General features: G+C 38.4%; 1 protein-coding gene across 1 annotated transcript in view; it reads left to right on the plus strand.

The window, feature by feature from the left end:
• Positions 1-21,658, plus strand: part of CDC42BPB (CDC42 binding protein kinase beta) — a gene marked incomplete at its 5' end in the record, with an annotated part of 92,952 nt that overhangs the window by 64,496 nt on the left and 6,798 nt on the right. Inside the window, 13 exons of the mRNA XM_082000973.1 lie at positions 448-572; positions 1,374-1,479; positions 3,093-3,241; positions 3,884-3,978; positions 4,066-4,145; positions 6,722-6,811; positions 7,726-7,831; positions 10,282-10,418; positions 10,996-11,135; positions 12,695-12,776; positions 16,063-16,279; positions 16,681-16,743; positions 20,192-20,788. Of these exons, the coding sequence (XP_081857099.1) occupies positions 448-572; positions 1,374-1,479; positions 3,093-3,241; positions 3,884-3,978; positions 4,066-4,145; positions 6,722-6,811; positions 7,726-7,831; positions 10,282-10,418; positions 10,996-11,135; positions 12,695-12,776; positions 16,063-16,279; positions 16,681-16,743; positions 20,192-20,788 (1,987 nt within the window). The remainder of the gene's footprint in view (positions 1-447; positions 573-1,373; positions 1,480-3,092; positions 3,242-3,883; positions 3,979-4,065; positions 4,146-6,721; positions 6,812-7,725; positions 7,832-10,281; positions 10,419-10,995; positions 11,136-12,694; positions 12,777-16,062; positions 16,280-16,680; positions 16,744-20,191; positions 20,789-21,658) is intronic.

A 21,658-nucleotide genomic window follows, 5' to 3' on the forward strand; every position in this document is an offset into this window, starting at 1 on the left:
CATACAAATGTCAGAGATCTGGCTAAATAGTAACTTTAACATCTCAGTACTGCTCTTTGTGGGATTGATTCCCACAGCTCAGAGCGCACCACCACCTTCTGATTTCTTCATGAAGGCCACACAGAGAGGGAAGCATTTACAAAGACTGCCTGCCTTCCCGAATGCTTACAGTTAAACCTCATTGCTCTCGATGGCCTCTACACTCGCTTTCATTTTCCTTTGTTTTGGATTTTTCTGTGTGAACTGGCAATGTGCTGGTCCATGCTCAGGAGCTAGACTCCAGTTCCACAAAAAAAGAACCCCCTCCAGTTCTTTGATCTTTATTAGAACTTCCAGATAGCCCAGCGTGGTCTTGTTTATTCAGATTCTATAGGTGTGTAGACACATGTATATGTAAAAAGTCTGAAACTGACAAAAGCCATGGGTGAAATTAATCTCTCGTTTCAGCTTTGCTCCTTTGTGGACAAATTAACAGCACAGAACAGGCAGCTAGAAGATGAGCTCCAAGACCTAGCAGCAAAGAAGGAGTCTGTTGCTCACTGGGAAGCTCAGATTGCAGAAATTATTCAATGGTATGTGCTGTTTAGAGATCCAGATGGCCGCTCTCAACTTTTGAAACATTGATTGGCTTTTTTTTTTTTTTTTTTTTTAATGTGTAGCTAGGCCCTTCTCTGTGTCTGGAATCAACAAAAGCATGGTACTTCTGAGTGTTGGTTAACTGTTTCTTTTCTGCTTTCTAGTATTGCTGCATAGTACTGACAAGTGGAATTGTCAGATGCTGTTAAGTACAAAGGAGAGGGTTTTGGCGTCAACTTGCTTCAGTCTCTAAAGTGATCATTAAATCACCCAATCTGGAATATTTTGATAAATTCATTCAGGAAGATGGTCATGACTTAAAAGGCCCATGTTAACATATAGAACCTCACTAGCTGTACTAGACAAGCACTTGCACTTAATTCACAGATCAGTTCTTCCCTCTGTTACTTGCTGTTCTAGCAAGCTGTGTGCAAGTATTTTCAGCATGCAAGACAAGAAGGACTTGAAGGTAGCCCTTATAAAAATTAAACCAGCAATATGCAGATCATGTTCCAAACAATAACAGTGAATCTCTGCAGAACTCTTGCTGATGGTGGAAGGGAAACTTCAGTTTCCCTAGCAACTGCCACAATCAAGAGAATCGGAGAAAAGAAAAATCTAAAGCAGGCAATCTAAGATATATTCCATTTTCTGTTGCTGGGAGAGTTTTCCCTGCTGCGTCCATTTCTGCTATGTCCCTAAATCCAGTGCAGACACTCTTATTATTTGTTGGTACAGTATTTGGTGCTATAAGCCATGAAACAGTTAAGTAACAGTTTTTTGTAATTGCACAATAGGGTAAGTGATGAGAAGGATGCTCGTGGCTATCTCCAAGCATTAGCTTCCAAGATGACGGAAGAACTAGAATCATTGAGAAGTTCCAGTCTGGGGTCGCGAACACTGGTAAGAAAATAGCAAGCATTCAGGCTGTTTTGCGGATGTCTTTCTTCATTTCAGCTGCTGTCTTATATCTGTTCGTAATCAGAATTCTTTTCTAATAAATCTTTTGCTCTGCTAATGACTTTATAGATTGTAGCTGTTCCTTGTGAAATCCTTTTGAGTCATCTGGTCAGAATTTGATAGTTGGGGGGAATGTTTCTTACTAATATCTGCCATCACAAACTGCTTTAAACAGTACAGAGGAGAGAAGAAATAATAACTTAAACCATTAAAGGGGAGTACAGAAATATTCCTCACCATGTTATATGCAAGTGAATAACTTTAATTGCCTTTACAGTGAGATGACAAAGTTTTTGTTTGTGAACAAGCATTAGCTGGTTGGTATCGTTACAAACGAGTGACACGCTGAGAGCATGTAGCTTTATTTGCATACAGAAAAATGAGATCTTATGCCATAATTTTCCCATATAGTAGTAACATGAATTCTCCAAAAAATCTGCAAAACAGAAGAGCCCTCACGAAGGAGTACAGTTTCAAAGACGAAAACACTGTCTTGCCTTGGCAGGTACTAAGTACCTGCATAAGGAAGGCGAGAGCTGTTTGCAGCTAGGCATGGAAGCCCACATCCCTAGCAATGCCAGTCAGCACAGTCTGCCATGCAGAGTCCATCTGCTGCTGGTATATACAGATAAGTTACTCACCCCTGCCAAACCTATGAATAGGAGAAAATAAGAGAAAGTTATTACTTCCTGTGAGCTAACATTTGCCTACATCATCAAGAGACGATTATAATATTGAGAGGTTTAATAGGAAGAAAGACCAGCTCAAATGCAGTTGGCATTTCTTCTTAGCTACTGCCAGAATAAAGAACGCTGTCTGTTCTTTGTATTACAACTGGGTTTGTATCTTCAGCAGAACCTGATCTAAGGCAATTATTTCTCAACATAATAAAATGCCTCTCATTTTCATGACTCTTATTGGCAAGTTCATGTGTGACTAGAGAGCTATCCATCAGGGAATATCAGAAATGTAGTTCACAGTGAAAAATGCTTGGAAAAGCTCAGAAAATCAGTTTTTGGGGGTAATAGGGCAGAATTGCATGGTGTATGCAGATGTGTAGTGTATGCTGCTTAACAAGCATAAAAATTGTTTAGGAAACTGGTATCTTGGGTATCTCAAGACCCAGATCATTTCATTTTTTCATATTTTTGCCACTCTTGGTATGTTTAGTATGTTTTACATCAAGTATTTACATTTATCTCACGTTTGAATGTCCAGTATGTCACTGTGCAAGTTTTATACTCTTTTCTAGATTGGACAATGAAAACTAGCCATGTTCAATGGGTTCTTTCAGTTTGACTTCCATGCTCAGTGATCCAACGTTTTGGTTTCAAGCATATTGTGTTAGTCATTTAACCAGTATAAAAATTGCACATTACTTCATTTTTGTGTTACAAAGTCTGATTATTGACTGATATCCATGTAGGAGGTATACTGTCCATAACTAATTAAAAGAACGTTGTCTGAACCAGTGTGATAGCTATTTCATGTCTTTGAACAAGAACAGAAATATCTTTAGACAGTTGATATTAATATTCGGTAACTTACTGCAACAGGATCCACTTTGGAAAGTGCGACGCAGTCAGAAGTTGGATATGTCAGCTAGGCTGGAATTACAGTCTGCCCTTGATGCAGAAATCCGTGCCAAACAACTAGTGCAAGAAGAGCTACGAAAAGTTAAAGATGCAAACATATCTTTTGAAAGGTAATAAGGGCTTTGGTTCTGTTTGGGGTTTAACGCACTGCTCTAAACTGCTGGTTAGAATAGTAACTTTCTTAAAATGGCCCCTTTTGCCTGGCATATTGGACTTTGCCAGAAATATCTCGTTCTACAGACTACACATTTCTTACGTAGTTAAATGAGAACTGTAAAAATTTCTTCAAGTAAACATTTCACTGCTGTGAATATCTTGGTAATAAGTTATGTATCTCAGGCACCTGAGGGGAAAAAAAAGCATAAGAGCAAATTCAATACCTCTTCTTAGGCTGGAGAGTAGACATATTCCTGGGAATTAAAACCCAAACTACTATCAGAATAATTTTGTTTGGCAGATACCGGCAGTGATAGCAGGAGTCTCAAGTACCGTTTTCACTATCTAGTCAAGTAGTGAGGTGCCTGTTCAGGGAAGAAATAAAATCAATCAGCCTTAAATATATCTCTCTCAAACAAAACACCACCTGTCTTAAAAAAAAAAAAAAAAAACCAAAAAAAAAAACAACCCCGCCCCAAACCAAAACATTTTCCAGAACTCTGAGATGTAGGACCAGAAATTAACAACTCTATGCACCAGCATTCCTGCCTTTGAGATATTTCAGATTGCATTTTGATGATATTGTGTTGCTTTAGTAAATTAAAGGAATCAGAAGCAAAAAATAGGGAACTGTTGGAAGAGATGGAAGGTTTGAAGAAAAAGCTGGAAGAAAAATACAGAACAGACTCAGGTAATGAACTTTACTGTGTTTTAACAGAGTTCTAACACCACCTGCAATGTTGCCTTTTAGCTAAGCCTGTTCTTCTTTGGGTTTTAGGTCTCAAACTTCCAGACTTTCAAGATTCTATTTTTGAATATTTCAACACCTCTCCTCTTGCACGTGATCTGACTTTCAGAGTGAGTTATTACATAAAAGAACTATAAAAATGTGATAGCTGAATTATATTTTTATTACATAAAATTAATGCTTGGGCACTATATATGACATGTTTGGATCTGTCATATTAGCCAAATTAGTGTGACACATAACTAGATGTCCCAATAGATGTCAGATTGCTTAGCATTTTGTAGAGAAGCTGGCACCTTTGAGAAAATTCCCAGGGGTTCACATTAACATAAATAAAGAAGCTAGAATGGGGAATAATTAATCTCAAACATTTGGCTGAATAATACATATTCACAATTTTTTGGAAAGGCTGGAACACCCTGTTACAAATAAAGGATTAAATGCTTTGCAGTTGGAAGATGCTGATTAATACAAGGAAAAGTATTCACACAGTTCAAGGAGCATTTAAGCAGATATGTAAAATTGTTGGCTCCAGATCTTAATGGAGTGGTTAGGGTAGAAGGAACTGGGAAGGAGAATCAGAGGACCCACAGATGTTGGCATAATAAATTTATCGTGACACACCCTCTGATCCTTAATCATACAAATCAGAGCTCCAAGTGGGCGATGCAGTTAAAAAGGTTTCCGCATTCCCTGAGGAAGTAGCTGTTAAATGCAACATTGAATCACATTTCCTTACTTCATGAACTCTTGATCCGTGAAGATGTTTTCTGGGATTTTTTTTTTGCAAAACACACAGTTTGTGGTAAAACCAAGAGCTGGAACTGGAAGGAATAATCTGTTATGTTTATGGAGCTGAGTTAAAGGTTGAAACCTTATCAGTCTGGTTAGATTTTTTTATCTGAAATGTGTACTCTCTCTAATATTTTTTTCTCCTTTAAATTGTCACTGTTGCTAAAAAGAAAGCCTATGGACATGCTGTGATTATTTACACACACTTTGTGTATCTGCTGTTCCCAGTCACAAAATGTTCACGCTGCCTTTCTTGCTGAGGCAGCAAGATGTGCTGTATGGATGAGGTGGAGGGAAGAGAGACAAACATGATATATGCTACTATCTGAATAATAATTTTTATCTACTGACCTTGATATTTTAAAACATTGAAAGTAACAGGTATACTCAAAACAGTAACATATGGAATATCAAGCCCATAACTAATCAAGATTCCATTCTACAGATCCTGCAATAAATATATAGTTGCTATGGAAACGCAGGTGACATTTGCTGATGAATTGCATTAAAATTGCTGATACTATACTTAGTGACTTCCATTAACAATTTTTTTCATGTGTACTTGCAACAATAGTCTGTGTCATCTGCTCTAGGTTAATTTAGTTTGAATAAATATCATTTGGCCATATGAAATATTTTATTTAGCTAGCCTACTAATATTCCATCTGAAGTTTTCCTGTGGGTGATAAGTGATCGTTTTTATCCCTCATATCCGTTACAACAAAGGATTCTGTTTCTTCTTCGTCTACATCTTCTCTGCTAGCCTTTTGGGAAGAAGTAAGTTTTTGCTAGTAGTTTTGTCTCCTTATTTTGTTGTGACCTGTCATAGTAAGAATGGCCTTCTAAAACTAGGTATTTTGCTTCCTTAACTTCTCTATAACTTAATCCACTAAATAGAGCTAGTTTAGTTTTCTTTTAATACCTCTTTACAGGCTTACTATTTTATATTTTTACTATCTATATGGCTAAAGCTGAATCACACTTAGCATTTTTAAATAGTTCATATTACATAATGGTACAATTTGATCTTAAATGGCCCAGCCCTACCAATCAATTCATAACAAGAAAAATAACAAATATCTGAACATATTTAGTGAGCTAACTGAACTTGAGCCATCTTCCTGTCTGAACTGGGTGGGAAGTGAGTGATTCATTACTTTCTGCCTTTAGCGCTAATTACATCATTGATGTGAAGTCTAATCTGATGTTTGTGAGTCATGATTTTTATGATGTCCTCAGAGTACAGCATCCTACTTCCACACCCGGCTTCCTTAGCTCTGGAACTGTAGCATACTTCCCCCTTGTGCTAGCAATTAGTAGTTGCTAATGTAAGTGTGAAATTAATAGAAGGCTTGTAATGGATGCTAGTCTTAAATTTTAGTGAAATATGAGACACTGTGATTAAGTAGATGTGATTCTTTTAATGGAAGAGGTGGTACTAGAATAGCCAACCATTTTCAAACAACTTTTTAAAAGACTGTAGTACTACTTTAAGAATTTTTCTTGTGGCAGAGTTGCTGGCTGCTATGTGCTAGAAGAATCCTAGTGTAGTAAGCTACCATGAGAAGTAAGCTGTTTTATGGATGATTGCCAAGCTTCTCAAACATCACTTCATACCTGCATGCAAGAGATTAGACACAGCCTTGCTGAGAGAAGGCAACTGTTACACCATTTATGCTGCCTACTATGAGGTTTTGCATTTCAGTACGCCCAGCTTTACAGCTTTTCCATCAGGTGGCAGGGTGTGTTCTGAGGGAAGACAGTGGAAAGTTGTTGGATGTATGTGTGCTGCATATAGAAATCAGCATTGGGTTTTGTTTCCATTTTGCTGATGTGAGAACACTTTATCATATCTGTGGTATCTGATCTAACATGTTTGCTGTCACTTTTGCAGACCAGTTCTATTAGCGAGCAGGAAACGCAGGGTCCCAAGTCAGAAGTTTCACCATCTACTTCAGTTGTAATTGCAGAGCAACAACAAGAAGTAAGAGAGCTGTTATTTTACCCTAAAGAGTAATTCACTAGAAAGTCTCTCCGTCTTGCTCATGATAAATACATATTGCAGCATTCATTTAGAAGAAGCAGGATTGCATGTTGCTTATTTGCAGTGTGTCAGTGTTAATCGCACCTGCTTTGAGGACAGTTGCAAATGAAACCTTTTTGCTGGCTCTGTGTATGTTGACGTACCTCATTTTCATATGTTTTCTGTATTGCTGCTTGTTTGTTAGTGTGCAGGCTTTCCTGTGAGTGCTTTAAAACACAATCTGTTTCTGTTAAATCAGAATGGCGATGTTTATGATGATTAAATTTTTGATAATTTTCAAAAGAGAAAAAAAATCAGAAAACAATAAGCTTTGCCACCCCGATCTTGAAACAAATTCTTGAAGCCTCATTTTGCTCAATTACAGTTTTTTGTGATTCAGGAACCAATTCGGCTTCAGAGGATGCCTGCTGCTCCTTCCCCCACCATTCAGTCCATTTCTCTAGCTGTACCAAAGGTAGGGAGACTGTGCTAACCTTATTCTAAAGGACAAAGGAAAAACTATAATTTATAAATTAGCCCTCCATGTTTGTTCTTGTCCTGTTTGGGTTTGTCATGTGTGTGTTTGTTAGGTCTGTGTTTTTAATCACATGTTTCCAAATGCAAGTTGATAGGTTTTGATTTGTCAGAAGGAATGCCAAAAAATAGTTGGTTGTAGGTTTAGGTCTGAGTGTCTTATGCAGTTGGAAATAAAACTGTTGCTGTAGTCTTGAAGCACCTTTTACAAGCTGCACTTAAAGGAAGACCAGGTTTCATAATGTACACTCTGATATGCTGGAGGGTGGTGAAGGGAGATGCTAGCATTACGTAAGTACATAAAGTGAAAAGTTATTTTTTATCCTGAATATATCTTTCAGCCTAAAGCTCACCAGCTCAATATCAAGTCGTTTACAAGCCCTACTCAGTGTAGTCATTGCACCTCTCTCATGGTGGGATTAGTTCGACAAGGTTATGCCTGTGATGGTGAGTCAGTTAAACTTTTTATATTTTCAGCAAGTCCCTGAAAAAATCATCCGAAAACACTAATGTATTTTAAGGCAACTATTTCTTTGGGGCGGGAATGAAAGAGAGGGGTGGCTGCCACTGAATGGTTCTCCTTTCTTTTGCATCATTGTCAAAGTCAAAGAATTAATATAAGCCCTCATGGTTCCCTTTCATATTACTAATTAGTTCTGCTATCATTAGTGCCGTTATAGAGTGAGTTGAGGCAGGGGTGGAAAGCAGGAGTGTTTTCTGTTTCTGTAGTGGCGAAGACTACGGGAATGCTCTGGTAACATGACTTTGAGTCTGTCTATTTTGTGCTATCCTGATCATAAACCCTGTATGTTGGGGAGACCATTTGCTAGGTATTTTGGCCTGGAGCTTGCCCTGCTGTCCGTTACCTTTATTTTAAATGCTTTCTCTTATGCATGTGTCACTATTGAATTCCATGTTTGAGTATACGGAGAAATTTTTATTTGAAAATACTTACCTGTATCGTGATTAGACACATGAAGTCAGTAAGTAGTCCACAAATCTGTTCAAGACACTGCAGTATAAGTAACCTTACTGTATTTCTGTGCCCAGCTTAGTTTTTGCTGGTGACACCCTCTGCACTGACACCTTCAGCATCATACTTAGATTGGCCCATCCTGCCCTTCAGGGCTTTTTCCCTGACAGGTATTCGGCATTGGTTCTTCCCCGGGAGCACCTGTCTCTCTGCCAGCACTTGCCCTGGGGCTGCCTTTTGTCTCCTCTTGCTCACAGTTCTGAACTCTTGTTTTGCATCTCTTCCTGCAAGTTTGAAACTCTCTTTTTCCCTTAGTGTAGCTATCAACTTCGCTGTTTTTTTTCTTGTGTATTTTGATTAAACTCTGCATCATTAGTTTTCCAGTTTGCCTCTTCTACTCCATATCTAGCTGATAGCTACAGAAAAAACTAGAATTACATTGACATAAGAATAGAGATGGCTCCAGTAGAACAAAACTTTGCTGTGTTCCACTCCCAATCACTTGCTTTTCCCAATTCCTTCTTTTTTAATGCTGGAGACTACAGTAAAACACAGCTGTACTTCCAGAAACCCGTGGAACTGGCTGTATCCTGTGGATTTTCCCTATTCTGCAACCGGTGTGCCTTGATATGCCCAGTCACAAATAATTATGATGCCTCCTGAAAGAGCTGAATCTATTATCTGGTCTTGGGCAGCACCTATAGTGCTTTGCGTGCATGATTTTTGGGTAACCCCTGTCCTCCTGCGGGCAGACTGTAGCTCAAAGAACAAGCCAGGCAGCCTGCTCTGGGCTGCCCTCTCTCCTGGCTGTTCCCTCGGGCATCGTGAGGAGGAGGTTTGTAGCCCAGTCTGTGGCTTTAGCAGAAGCAGACTGTTTCCAGGCTTTCTGGAATCCTTTGACCCTTCATAATTACGGGACTAGATTTACAAAGGGTGTCTGCCAGATGCCCACTTCCGAGCATATGGTTAGGAGGAAGCACAGGATAGATCACAGCGTCACACCGCTCTCCCGCTGCCTTCCCAGGCCTGCTGATAGAAACAGGGTGGCTGGGGCAAACCAGGCAAAATCTCTGTGGGAGGATCTGGCCCATAAACTGTGGGTCAGATGCCTCAATATAACATGTTAACTCGTTCTGCAGTTCTTGTAGTCTGTCTTATGTGAAGTGGCATATACTTGGAGTCTTCAGTATAGTGCTTCTGTGTGAAGTGCTCTCCAGGAGACCTTTGTCCCCTGCTGGTGCAGTACAAAGTGGTGTAAATGGCGGGAAAGGATGCAACGATTAGTATAGATGTTTGCTCCTTATTTGAACTCATATGTGTATGCGTGTACATATATATACATACACACACCCTCTCCTTTTACCACACAGCATTTCAGTCCTTGTCCCCTGGTTTCTGCTTTATTATGCTTTCAGGTCTATTGCCCGTGTTTAATAGTTTAACCGTTTCTACTTTTTTGGGCAGTTTAGTTTTACTTTGTCTTTGCAATATTCTTGCATACTTAGATCAAATTAAACACTTACTATATTTATCTTGTCTCCTACCACCGCCCTGTAATTTTTATTTCTCCTTTTTTAATACTTTTTCTCTTCTGTGATTGGGTTAGTTGCTGCTTAACACCAGTGAGGCTGACCAACTCCTTTTCCTTCTGGAAAATGCCTTCATAAGTTGCCTTGGAATGTGGACTCAGTTCCTGCCCTTTATGGAAGTAATAGGCCTAAAAAAGAAAATAAAAGCACTTTAAAAATTCTGATACAATATCTAGGTGTGTTCACTCCTTTAGCATAGTGGGCTATTGCAGTATTTGGCTGCCCGTTTCGGTGTGATTAATCAATTTGCTAAGCATAAGGGTAGACTACATTAATCTCCTGTTATGATTGACTCACACATGCATTTCACTGTGGATTTTCTCTTTTGTACTTAGTGTGTTCATTTGCATGCCATGTTTCCTGCAAGGATAGCGCACCTCAGGTCTGCCCTATACCCCCTGAGCAAGCCAAAAGGCCTCTTGGAGTAGATGTGCAAAGAGGAATAGGAACCGCCTATAAAGGTTACGTCAAGGTAATAGTCTTTCGTTCTTGGACAAGAGAAGAATACTAAACTTCGCTTATATCTATGCAGCTTGGAACCTCTAAGTATGTTTAAACAGATCTCCTAAATTGTGCTAAAGCCTTAAGGCTTTGTGTGCGACGTAACTTATTTAACCTTCGTTGCTTTAGATGTGGGAGAAACAGTTGGTTTTACTACAAGAGCTAAAGGTTAGTAGATCAGTAGCTAACTAATGTTCATAAGTAGCCGGGGGGAGGGGAAAAAAGCATGCTTTAAGGAAGAGTTTCTGTTGTTGTTGATGTAAGCGTAATACAAAAAGGTAAACTGTCCTACCTTTTGGCATTTGTGGAACATACATTGTTTGTCCTAATACTACCTAATACTTTTATTAAACTGTAACAGGGAATGGTTGAACTTAAGGGAGGAAAAATGATTGCTTGATTGCTTGACATTTTTCACTCTGTTTTGAAGGGCTAGTAGAACGTGTTCTGATTCTGTTGATCTAAGTATAAGCTTTTCTGAATGTCCCTGCTTTCTGTGTCTACTACATGTGCTTACATTTAATAAGCAATCAGTTATTTATACGCAGGTCCCAAAGCCTACAGGAGTTAAGAAGGGGTGGCAGAGGGCTTATGCAGTTGTCTGTGACTGCAAACTGTTCTTATACGATGTGCCTGAAGGAAAATCCACCCAGCCGGGAGTTGTTGCAAGTCAAGTCTTGGATCTCAGGTTTGTATTATTATGACAGAGTAGAAATCCTCTGTATTTTTTCCCCCTAACAGGAATATTTATTTTTGGTACACAAGAAACTTTTAGATCATGAGCTGTGGTCTGAGAATACCTGTGTTCTGAGTATAAACTGCAGCTAAGTTTAGGGTGAACGAATTGGCTCAACAAGAAGTCAATTAAGTGACTTTATATTCACTTATACTACAGTTGCTAATATTTATAGCATTAGCATGCTTCTTCCTAGACTTCCTGTGCATACATGGAAAACAAATAGATTTTGGTATATTGTTTTTTCCCCAGCTCTCTGACCTCTATAGTGAGTCACAGATCATCCCATAGCCAGTAATTTCAGGAACGTTAGAAAAACTGAAGTAGTCTTCAGAAAAGCACCAATTTACAATCCAAGTGGCTCTGACCCTGCCTTCTCACAGGAGTCATTTTTTCATGGTGAACCATTTGAACACTATCTGTAAAAGATCTGAGACTTTCATTGATCAGAGTAACCAAGAAGTTTTTTTATTTCAATTTATGGAAAAATCAAGAAACGAAAATGTAATACCTTTTAATGTTACAGCACCTTCTATCGCTTTTGACTATAAAGTTTGCATTCACAAGCACCTGGATTTATATTTTTTCCAGACAGCAGTACCATGGGGTTGCACCAGTACTGCTGCTCTGTTCTCACATTTATTCTCTGAGAACCGTCAATGTCAGCTCTCTCTGACGTGCTGCAACGGGAGCAGAAGCATGGATGTATTGCAAATAAGAGCATTCACATCAGTATATTGCTTGAAGCAACTCAGCCAAATATTATACCAACTGTCCCATGCTTTATCTGCTTATTGTAGCTGCCTCTTTGAGTCTGTCTTCTGAGGATTCTTAGATGTTTTAATAGATGTTAACCACCACAGCAAGGAATTCTAGCATGGGCAGGTTTCAGGCATTAGTGTCATCTTTACACTAAAATTGGCAATTACGGTGATCAACTTGGTCAAATTCAGTTTAAAAAGGCTTGTGTAGACAAGCCCTCTGGGGTGGAGCACTCTGAAATGCAAAAGTTGTTCTGATGTCTGTTTATTTTACTGTAATAGAGAATAAAATCTAGCTGTTTTGAAGACCCTTATTTGAATCCCACAAACTATAATTATGTTGCCAAGAGCTTTTTATGTGATTTTTCTTTTTTTCCAAAGGCCCCTCTCTTGCTACACATTAAGGTATGAATTATTCATTTCTAATGTGTCTGCTGGGCTGGAAGAGCAATACTCTTGCTGCTAATTGTAGAATAGGTGTGGTCGGTAAACCAAAACTACACAAAGCCACCCCACTTAACTTCAGGTGGACTGAGTTGCACGTACTGAATGCTGTAGAAATGGAACTAAAGCTTGTGAGTTGTTTGGGTCAAGGATGGTTAGAGCGTAACAAAGCAGTGATGGCAGTTGTGACCTCTGTGCGGTGTTAGGAGATTGCAGCCTATTGAAACAGTTTTGATATCAGTTAGATTTTGCTGAATAAAGTTGGCGTGTGCATGTATGTGATTCTCTTGCTCTCTCTCTTATTAGAGATGAAGATTTTTGTGTGAGCTCTGTCCTAGCGTCGGATGTAATACATGCGACTCGTAAAGACATCCCTTGTATATTCAGGGTATGGCTACCAGTTTACTCTTAAAGAAAATACAAGTTAAATACCGGTGTTTTGTTTTGATAGTGAAGTACCTTATCCATATTTAATGTTTATTAAGTTATGCAGAAGTATAAGAATTTACAAGAGGTACTGAAATGTGTAGAAAAACAACATGATGCTCTGCTTTTAGCTGCATTGTAAAGTTTTCCTTCTTTTGCTGCTTCCATGTATATAAAGTTTGGCTTTTTGTTATTTTCTTTATTATAACTCAGTATATTTTTGTCTCCTCTTCCATTGTTATTACCAGATGCTCATTTTTCTTTCTTAGTTTTGGAGGACTTATCACTTTAGGAACTGATGCTGTAACAGAATAGGCTGAAGCTGGGTTGTGCTCACTGATTCTAGTTTGCTATGTATTGTCTTGTATAAAAAAACACATTTGACATCTCAGTTTCCTTGACTTCTTATTTAAATATAGTAGAAAAAAATTAAAATAAGAGAAAATAATTACCTTGTTATAATACCCTCTTTGATGTATCTTCTATTGAATGCTGTATTTAGTTTTTAAAACCTAGGAAAGAAGTTCCTGTTGTTATGTGAATTATATTTAATTTTGAATTTTAAAATATAGAGGAGAGTACATTAGTAGCCAGTATCTGTAATCCCTTGCATCTGAATACAGAAACTCACTGTTTTCAGCATCTCCGATCCTCAGTCATTTAGAATCAAACCAGTGGAACATGGGAAGCCAAAGAGCTGACAGTCACACGTGATCCCAACCATTCGATCCTTTAGGGTTTTACCTAGGAAATGTCTTGGCTACTTGAATGCTGCTATGGCTTTGCTTTTCTGCCTTTTTGTAGCCATATTTCCTGCAGTGGATTTTCATCCTTTAGTTTACTACTACTTTTATCTTCATTTTCCTTTTACATGTTTCTAAATCACTTTTTTTTTTTATTCCTATCTGCCTGCTTTCTTCTGAAATTAGCAAATGTGGAGTACTATGGGAAAAGGCTTCTGAGGAGAGAAAATGAGCTATGCAGAATGGTGTGTGATTCATTTAAGAACAAGGCATCCATACAGTTTAGCCTGCTTGACTTGCTGCTCTGATTTCTGCCTGCAGTTTTTAACTGAAAGGGTATCTAAAAAAACGCTTGTCAAATATCCCCATATAAGAATACTTCTTTGGATAGACATGACACAATATCTCCACGGTTTGATCAGATTATCCCTTGCTAAAGAGATCTTACGAATTAACTAGAAGCCTGGTGTGTGAGTATATCTATTTATATGCCCTGTTGACAGGGACCAGAGAAGGTGCTGCCAAAGTCCACCCTTCTCTCGGTTTTATGTCCTCCTTCAAAAGAAGGAATTCCTAAAACTGGAAACGAGTGATACCTGATGCAAGAGAGTCTATTTTCTCAATTTCATTTAATTCTAGATTTGCATCTTGCTGGCATAATGACATAGAGTGGCTTCTACACAACAGTTAAAGCTGTTACTTTTAATCATATGTGTAAAAAATGTGGTACTCTTTTCATACATATTATTTCACATAACACATGATGATATTGGTGGCCCACCAAAGACAGATTTTCAGTTCTTTTGGATCTTCCACCAGCAGAAAGCAACACCAGAATGCTGCCAAACACTAAAACATTCCCACCTCTGATCCCCTATGAAATCAAGAAGAGGAAGCACATGTCTCAAATTCAAACGTCTCTCCTTGGTAACCAGTTTTTAAAGCTGGGTGTTAGGCTGTCCCGGCATCCAGACATTGCAGTCTAAGTGCTGCCCTTGATACATTTTTAATAATAGTGTAAGAGTGTCTCCAGTGGAAGTCCTTCCACAGCTTAGCAGTTTGAGTTAAGAAGCCTTGAGTTTCATAGCAAATACTGGATTTTTGTGTGATGAATAATGTTGGGTATATTATGACCGTCTGTTTTTTCTGCATTTGGACTGCATGTAAGGTGCCACCCTCAAAAGAGTGAGTAATACATGGTGTTACTTCAAAGACAAAACCATAGCTGAAGTCTGGTTTTGTTTTGTTTTCAAATTTAGAAACATTGTCTGTTATGGCTCCATCCATCTTTAAAATATTAATGCTTAGTTACAGTTTTAGGACATTACAAAGCTTGATGCAGAGTAATACAAACTATGAGCAATTACAAACTATTCAGTTCTTTTCCTACTGCTTTTCACTTTTGTCTTGATTCTAGAGTTCTGTCTTTGGCATCCTGTTGATCCAAGTTTACTTTCAGTTGGGTTTGGGTTTTTTCTTTAGGATGAATATTCTTGCTTAATTCACTCTTTCAGGAAGTGTATGTTGTGTAACCGCGTCGTCCATCTTTATGGTGATTTTCTTATCAAGGCATGTAGGCTGAAGATGTCTTATTCCGTGTATGAATAGTTAGTGTCTTCAGTTTGGCATTTTTGCACCTTTTGCTGCTTTTTTTTTCTGTTTAACTGTTGTTATTCTAAAAGGCTGTTGTGAGGGCTGATACTGGCTGATGGCCTGTTTGTCTGTGACTGAAAGCATCGTTCCCATAATCTCACAATTTCTCCAGTGTTCTCAGACAGGACACAGAACTAATATCAAGAATTAGTAAGTGCATACTTTGGCCAACAGGAAGTTCCTGGATCATTTTTCTGTTCAGAATACATTCTCCTTTGAGATCTATAGGATGATTTCCCTGAAAATTAAGTGAAGCCATTGTGATTTTCTTTTAACTTGGGGAAGGGGGAGAATGCAGTACTTCAGTCTCAAAAGGTTGTTTTCCTCAGAGCTTTTAATGCAGATATGATGTGCTCTTCCCCCTGGACAAATACTTTAAAAATTAAGTAGAAAAATCAAAATCTAGAACTGGTCACAGCAATGCCATTGGGTTTAAATGCATCTGACTCAGAAAGCATGTGTGTCGTTTTCAGTAAGTTATTAAAAGATGGTGGAGGGAAGGATCAGGACAAATTATGGCATGATACTGCAATTCCAGTTCAGGGCAGGAAGGAGCTTTTTGCTGGCGTATATTGATTATTGTAGGAAGGGAATGTAGTGTTCCTTGCCCATATTTTAGGATTCAGAATGATTAAGCAAGACTGAGTATGTTTAAACAAAACCACTGAGGCTTGTGCATTCTTTGAAAGCACTGTGGCTGTATTAGCAGTGTGCTGTGTTGCATAGTACTCAGGTACATCATTGCATTGTTATGAAAAAGTGTATTTTACTATCACAGTTCTGTGAAGTAAATAATACTGACAAAAAGGACTTATTTTTCTTACTAATTTTGCTTTCTCTGTCTGTTAAAAGGTGACAGCTTCTCTCTTAGGTTTGCCTTCAAAGTCTTGTTCTCTACTGATCCTGACGGAAAATGAGAATGAGAAGAGAAAGTGGGTTGGAATCCTAGAAGGGTTGCAGTCTATCCTGCACAAAAACAGACTGAAAAACCAGGTTGTGCATATTCCGCAAGAAGCCTATGACAGTACACTGCCTCTTATTAAAGCAAGTTTAGCTGCTGCTATCGTAGGTATGTTTGTTTTAACTTTTATAAGTGTGTGAAAGTTGTTGGAGCTTTTAGATGGGTTTCTGTAATGAGAGCACTGACACCTTGAAATAAATTCCTCAGCTGAATTCCTTCATAGGAATGTAATAATGGGGGGAAAATGCTAATCTTGCATTGATATTCAAACTTCTTCATCCATTCTGAGTAAATAATACTGTTTAGTTGTTTAACAGGTTGTTTCAGCAATATGGTATATATCTTCTATAGCATGCTTTTGACAGATTGCATGAACTAAGCAAAATTGATTTGCTGTTTAAAATCTGTTTGTCCAGAAATTCTTCCAGCTGTTCAAAGCAAACAGTCTGTTTTAAAGATAAGATTAAGTATGGCTGAATTAATAGCCTTTTTTTCCCTTCCTGGTTTAGATCGAGATAGAATAGCGATCGGTTCAGAAGAAGGACTGTATGTGATAGAGGTGACCCGTGATGGTAAGTTAAGGCTATAATGCATGCAGTAATTACATACAGAATATGAGCTTCATAACTTTTAGTGCTGTCAGAATATAGGTTACACAACAGCCCTTCACGTAAAGTAAGTATAAAACACTCGGTTAATGGCCGAGAAGGAAAAGTGCATGTGAGATGTAAAAACTAATTTGGTCATTATCATTACATTCAGTTGGCTGGCTGAAATTAAAGGGATGGTTTACTGGGCATATTCTGACACATTCTCACCTTAACTGTGTTCCCACAGCAGGTAGCAAAATGGTTCAACACACAGAGCACACACAGCATACACAGCAGCAGTTGATGCACAGTGAATTATCAGGCACTTACTAAATAGAACTTGAATTGAGTGAGAAAAACTTGATGTGGGAACAGGCTTGCTCCAGCCTGCACCATTAGAGGACTTAAACTGCCATGAATTAGAAGTTAGCCAGTGCAAGCAACACAAGAGTTTGTAGACTGTCCATTAAAGCTACCATGTATCATGTCCATTTCTTCCAACCACTCGCATTCTGTTTCAGACTGATGGTGGCCGAAGCAAATGCCTTGCTTGCCCTTTTCCATTATCTCTTTATTTCCCTGACCCCATGCTTCCTCCTGGACCTGCTTTTTCCTTTCTGTTCTTAACACACTCTGCCCTCTGCTTTGGGAAAAGTGGGATCAGTTGAGCCTGTTCTTTCTGAAGACTTACTGTGTCTATTCCAGAAATTCACACAGAGCATGCTCCAGGTGTGCTGCGTAGTCACTGGGCAGCAGGCATATCGCTCCATCGTTGAATTATTGGGCATCACAGCTAGGGCCTAAGAGAGGCTTTTTTCCCTTTGACCTGATATACTGAGCACAAATACAAATAACAGTGGGAGATATGCCGTGGTATGCTGGGGAAGGTGTGGAGGCCAGAAGGATTACTAGCATGTGAGCATTGGGATTGTTTGGGGTCAATCCGTTCAAAATGCAATTTTAAACATGGAAGAGCAAAGAACAAGTCTGGTTAATTTTGCCATCTGCTTCCAAAATAAGACATTCTTATTTTGAACAAAGAATTTAACAAAAAAAATGAAACAACTAGTTGAGTTAAACTGAATTTATAGAAGTAATGTATTTCTAAGAAGCAATGCAGATTTAAAACACAATAATCCACTATTATTTATCCTCTTCCAAGTTACCATAGGAAACATTAGTTACTTCTTTCTCGCTGACTTCAAAAGCACCAAACATAACCTTGTGAAATCCATGCTTGTAACTCCTGAGGCACTCTAAATTTAGACAACACTCTAAATCCATACTTTTTGTGGTATGAGAGTGAACAGCCTTGGCTGTCTGATAGGATTGTTTCTAACAAAATGCCTAATGCTTTCTTCATCTGTATTTATAACCTTAGAGCTTATGTTCTTACGATGTCTTTAACTATCTGGGAGTTGAGGATGTTGAGGTCAGTGATACAGATTTGTAAAGTAAAAGATGCCTGGGTCCCTTTTCCAATTTGGAAAAATTACCAGGACACTCCTGAAATATGCCTTTGACTTTTTTTAGTCATCGTCATTCAAATTTTGAAAAAGAAATGTTCTTAAATTTAGACTTAATGGAATAATTTTAATTTCCCTTTACAAAGCAATTTAGTTTGTGGCCATTTGAAATTTGGATTGCAGTCATGCCAAAACTTGCATTTCAATGTAAAATAAAGCAGTGAATACAGGTTTTTAAAGACTTACTTGACTTTCAAAATCAAATTAAGTCAGGGATGTGGTTTTGGGGCAAAGCGCAAAATGTAATTGCTTCCTCTTGCTTAGAATAAGCCATTGCCCAATTCCAGGAGAAACTGCTTTATACATGGAGACAGCAGATATTTGAAATTCTTTTTAGCAGTAATAAATGCCATTCCTTTGAGTAAACTTCCAGTGATCACCATTCTGTAAGTACTTAGATAGAAACATAACTTCAGATGCAAGTAATTCCAGAGATTCCAGTGCAGCTTCTTGCATAAAAGCAAATTATACATCTAATTTGAAAGGTCATTTCATAAAGGAACAATTATCTGCATCACTGTGTCATATGTAAATGTGAAAATGAATTACCAATTTCGGTTTTAAGTTAAAAGATGTTTTGCCGGAGTTTTCTATGGCCAGTTCCTGTGTGTTAATAGCTTTTTTATAAATCATAACCTCTTTTTCATTTTATGGCAGTTGTAATTTTCACTATTAATTAACTGCCAGCTGTTTATATCAAAGGTCTTTGGTCAGAATATCACTTAGTTCTTGACCAATAAACTAAGCTGTAGGCTGGAGTTGGAGCTAGGGAAAAAAAAAAATCTTTTTGGCAAAGTTCCAACAGCCGATTATTTCATAGAACATTTCTTCAGACATACAGCTACTTGTGCAAGTGGGGGGACGCCACAAAAGCACTTGGCTTTGTGATCTAAACAGCCAAAGTCTTGTTACAAAGTTTACAAGATTTGGTAACTTAGCTAGGTTACTCAAATATTACTGAAAAAAATGCATATACTTTCCAGTTAATACATTTTGTTGATCATCATTCACGAGTATTTTGAATGCATCCAGCTAACAGAAAAATGAAAGTGACATTTTAATATAATTGACTTCGGCGTATCAACGTTTCCTAGTTTGGAATTGCTTAGTCTCTTCTATTTGTGCCCCATGAAATACTCCCAACTTGAAAGCGCCTGTACACCCACGATCCCAAAAGCAGAACTCGTTGTACCTAACCCCCTTAGCTGCCTCTAACCCAGTTTTAAAAAAACCCTTCAAACAGTGAAACTCCACAGCTTCCAGGGGTAGCCTAACTAGTCCTTACAGCGAGAAGGCTTTTCCTGGTGCCTGTCCTAAACCTCTCTCACAGCTTAAGCCCATTCCGTCTTATCCTTTCCCCACCACACACAGCATTTTTTGCCTTTCCATAGAGGTGTTTAACACCCGTTTACTGTACTGCTTTTGTATTGACCGAGACATTTGCCAACAGTAATCGTATCCTCAGTTATGAGCATTAAATACTTCGTATTTCTTCTCTTTGTGTTCTGCGAATTTGATCTTCATCCGTAGAATTTACTGAAGACGCTGATATTTTCCTGAAAGTGGGACCCGTTTCAGGAGATACAGCATCTTGCAGTGTGTAGATAGTACAGATATTATTATATTTTAAAAATTCTCCATTTATCCCAGATGTTAAGTAGCATTTTCCTGCGAAGTGTTGCTGAGACTTTGTATCAGTAGAGAGAGTTACAGGAATGCTTTGTTTCATTGTTTGTTCTGAGAGTTAGTAACGGAGCATCGAACATGTGTGATAAGTCCTCTTTCTTATTTGGTATGTGTCTGTGTTTAGATTGGTTTTTCAGACACCAGTATGTAACACTGCAATGTTTCCAGGCCTGATGGTTTTCGTGTTTAACTTACGGAAGCTCTTGTTTCCTCTGCAGTGATAGTCCGAGCTGCTGACTGCAAGAAGGTGTACCAGATAGAGCTTGCTCCCAAAGAGAAAATTATCGTCCTCATCTGCGGTCGGAACCATCACGTTCACCTTTACCCCTGGGCCTCTCTGGATGGGTCAGAAGGAAACTTTGACATTAAGCTTGCAGAAACTAAAGGCTGCCAATTGATTACAACTGGAACGCTAAAGAAGAGTTCTTCGACTTGTTTGTTTGTGGCTGTCAAACGACAGGTTTTTTGCTATGAAATCCACAGAACTAAACCTTTCCACAAAAAATTTAGTGAAATTCAGGCTCCAGGAACTGTACAGTGGATGGCAGTGTTCAAGGACAAGCTTTGTGTTGGCTACCAGTCTGGGTTCTCTCTGTTGACCATCCAGGGAGATGGACAATCTATAAACCTGGTAAATCCTAATGACCCCTCGCTTATCTTCCTCTCACAGCAGTCTTTTGATGCCCTTTGTGCTGTGGAGCTCAGTAATGAGGAATACCTGCTTTGCTTCAGCCATATGGGAGTATACGTCGATTCGCAAGGTCGAAGGTCACGCATGCAGGAACTAATGTGGCCTGCAACTCCTGTTGCCTGTAGTATGTATATGTTTTTCTGTTGCCATATCCCTGTTGCTGCTTTACTTGTCTCAAAATAATCAGCATTGTATTATATTTTGCTTTGGTTTGTCTTTCAATATCTACATTTTAAGTTTTGATGAGTTAACAACAGTTAACATAGTTCTTCCTGATGGTAGTTTTGGACTTGGCGATCTCCTGGGCTGAGATTCCGGATGTTACAGTAAAGAAGTTCTGTCTTGTTACAGGACACAGAAGATCGAATAATGGAATGCAAAATAATTTTTACAGAGAGTAGTCCTGGATGCAGGACAGTGCAAGACTACTCGTCTGAAATTCTGTAAAGATTTTTGCTCCCCTAGACAGTGTAAATTTCTAGTTGTCTGTAGGATGTCTTCTATGTCTTGTACTCAAAGTACAATAGAAAGTTGAAGATGAAATGTAACTGTGACTCTAAGGGTTCATAAAGATAACAAAATAAGAGTTAAAAAATTGCTTTTGGCAGAACTGATTGCAGTTTTTCTCCTGTTAGTTTTATTTTTAGGGGGAGAATTTCCAAAAATAACATAGGCAGGTGGCGGGTAATTTTTCAACTGTTTTGCTCATTTCAGGAACATTGGTTTATCAGCTAGTTAGGATAGAAGCACATGCAGAGCATTTTTCAGTATTTGGTAGTCAAAGGCAATTCATGATAGAACTGGAATTTCTATTTGGAGCTCAAATAGCAATTAAAGTGTTTTGAATTATTAAAGGCAAGAAATAGCTTTTTGTTTAAATAGTACACTGAGCAGTTAGGTGCTCATTGGTTTGATCAGGCCAGGCCCTAACAGCAGTTTGTTTAATTTTAATTGTCTTGAACTGAAATTGTTTGCTTGCTTTACTCTGACCTAG

This window comes from Phaethon aethereus (genome assembly GCF_964289735.1).
Source record: "Phaethon aethereus genome assembly, chromosome: 5".
Taxonomy (NCBI): Eukaryota; Metazoa; Chordata; class Aves; order Phaethontiformes; family Phaethontidae; genus Phaethon; species Phaethon aethereus.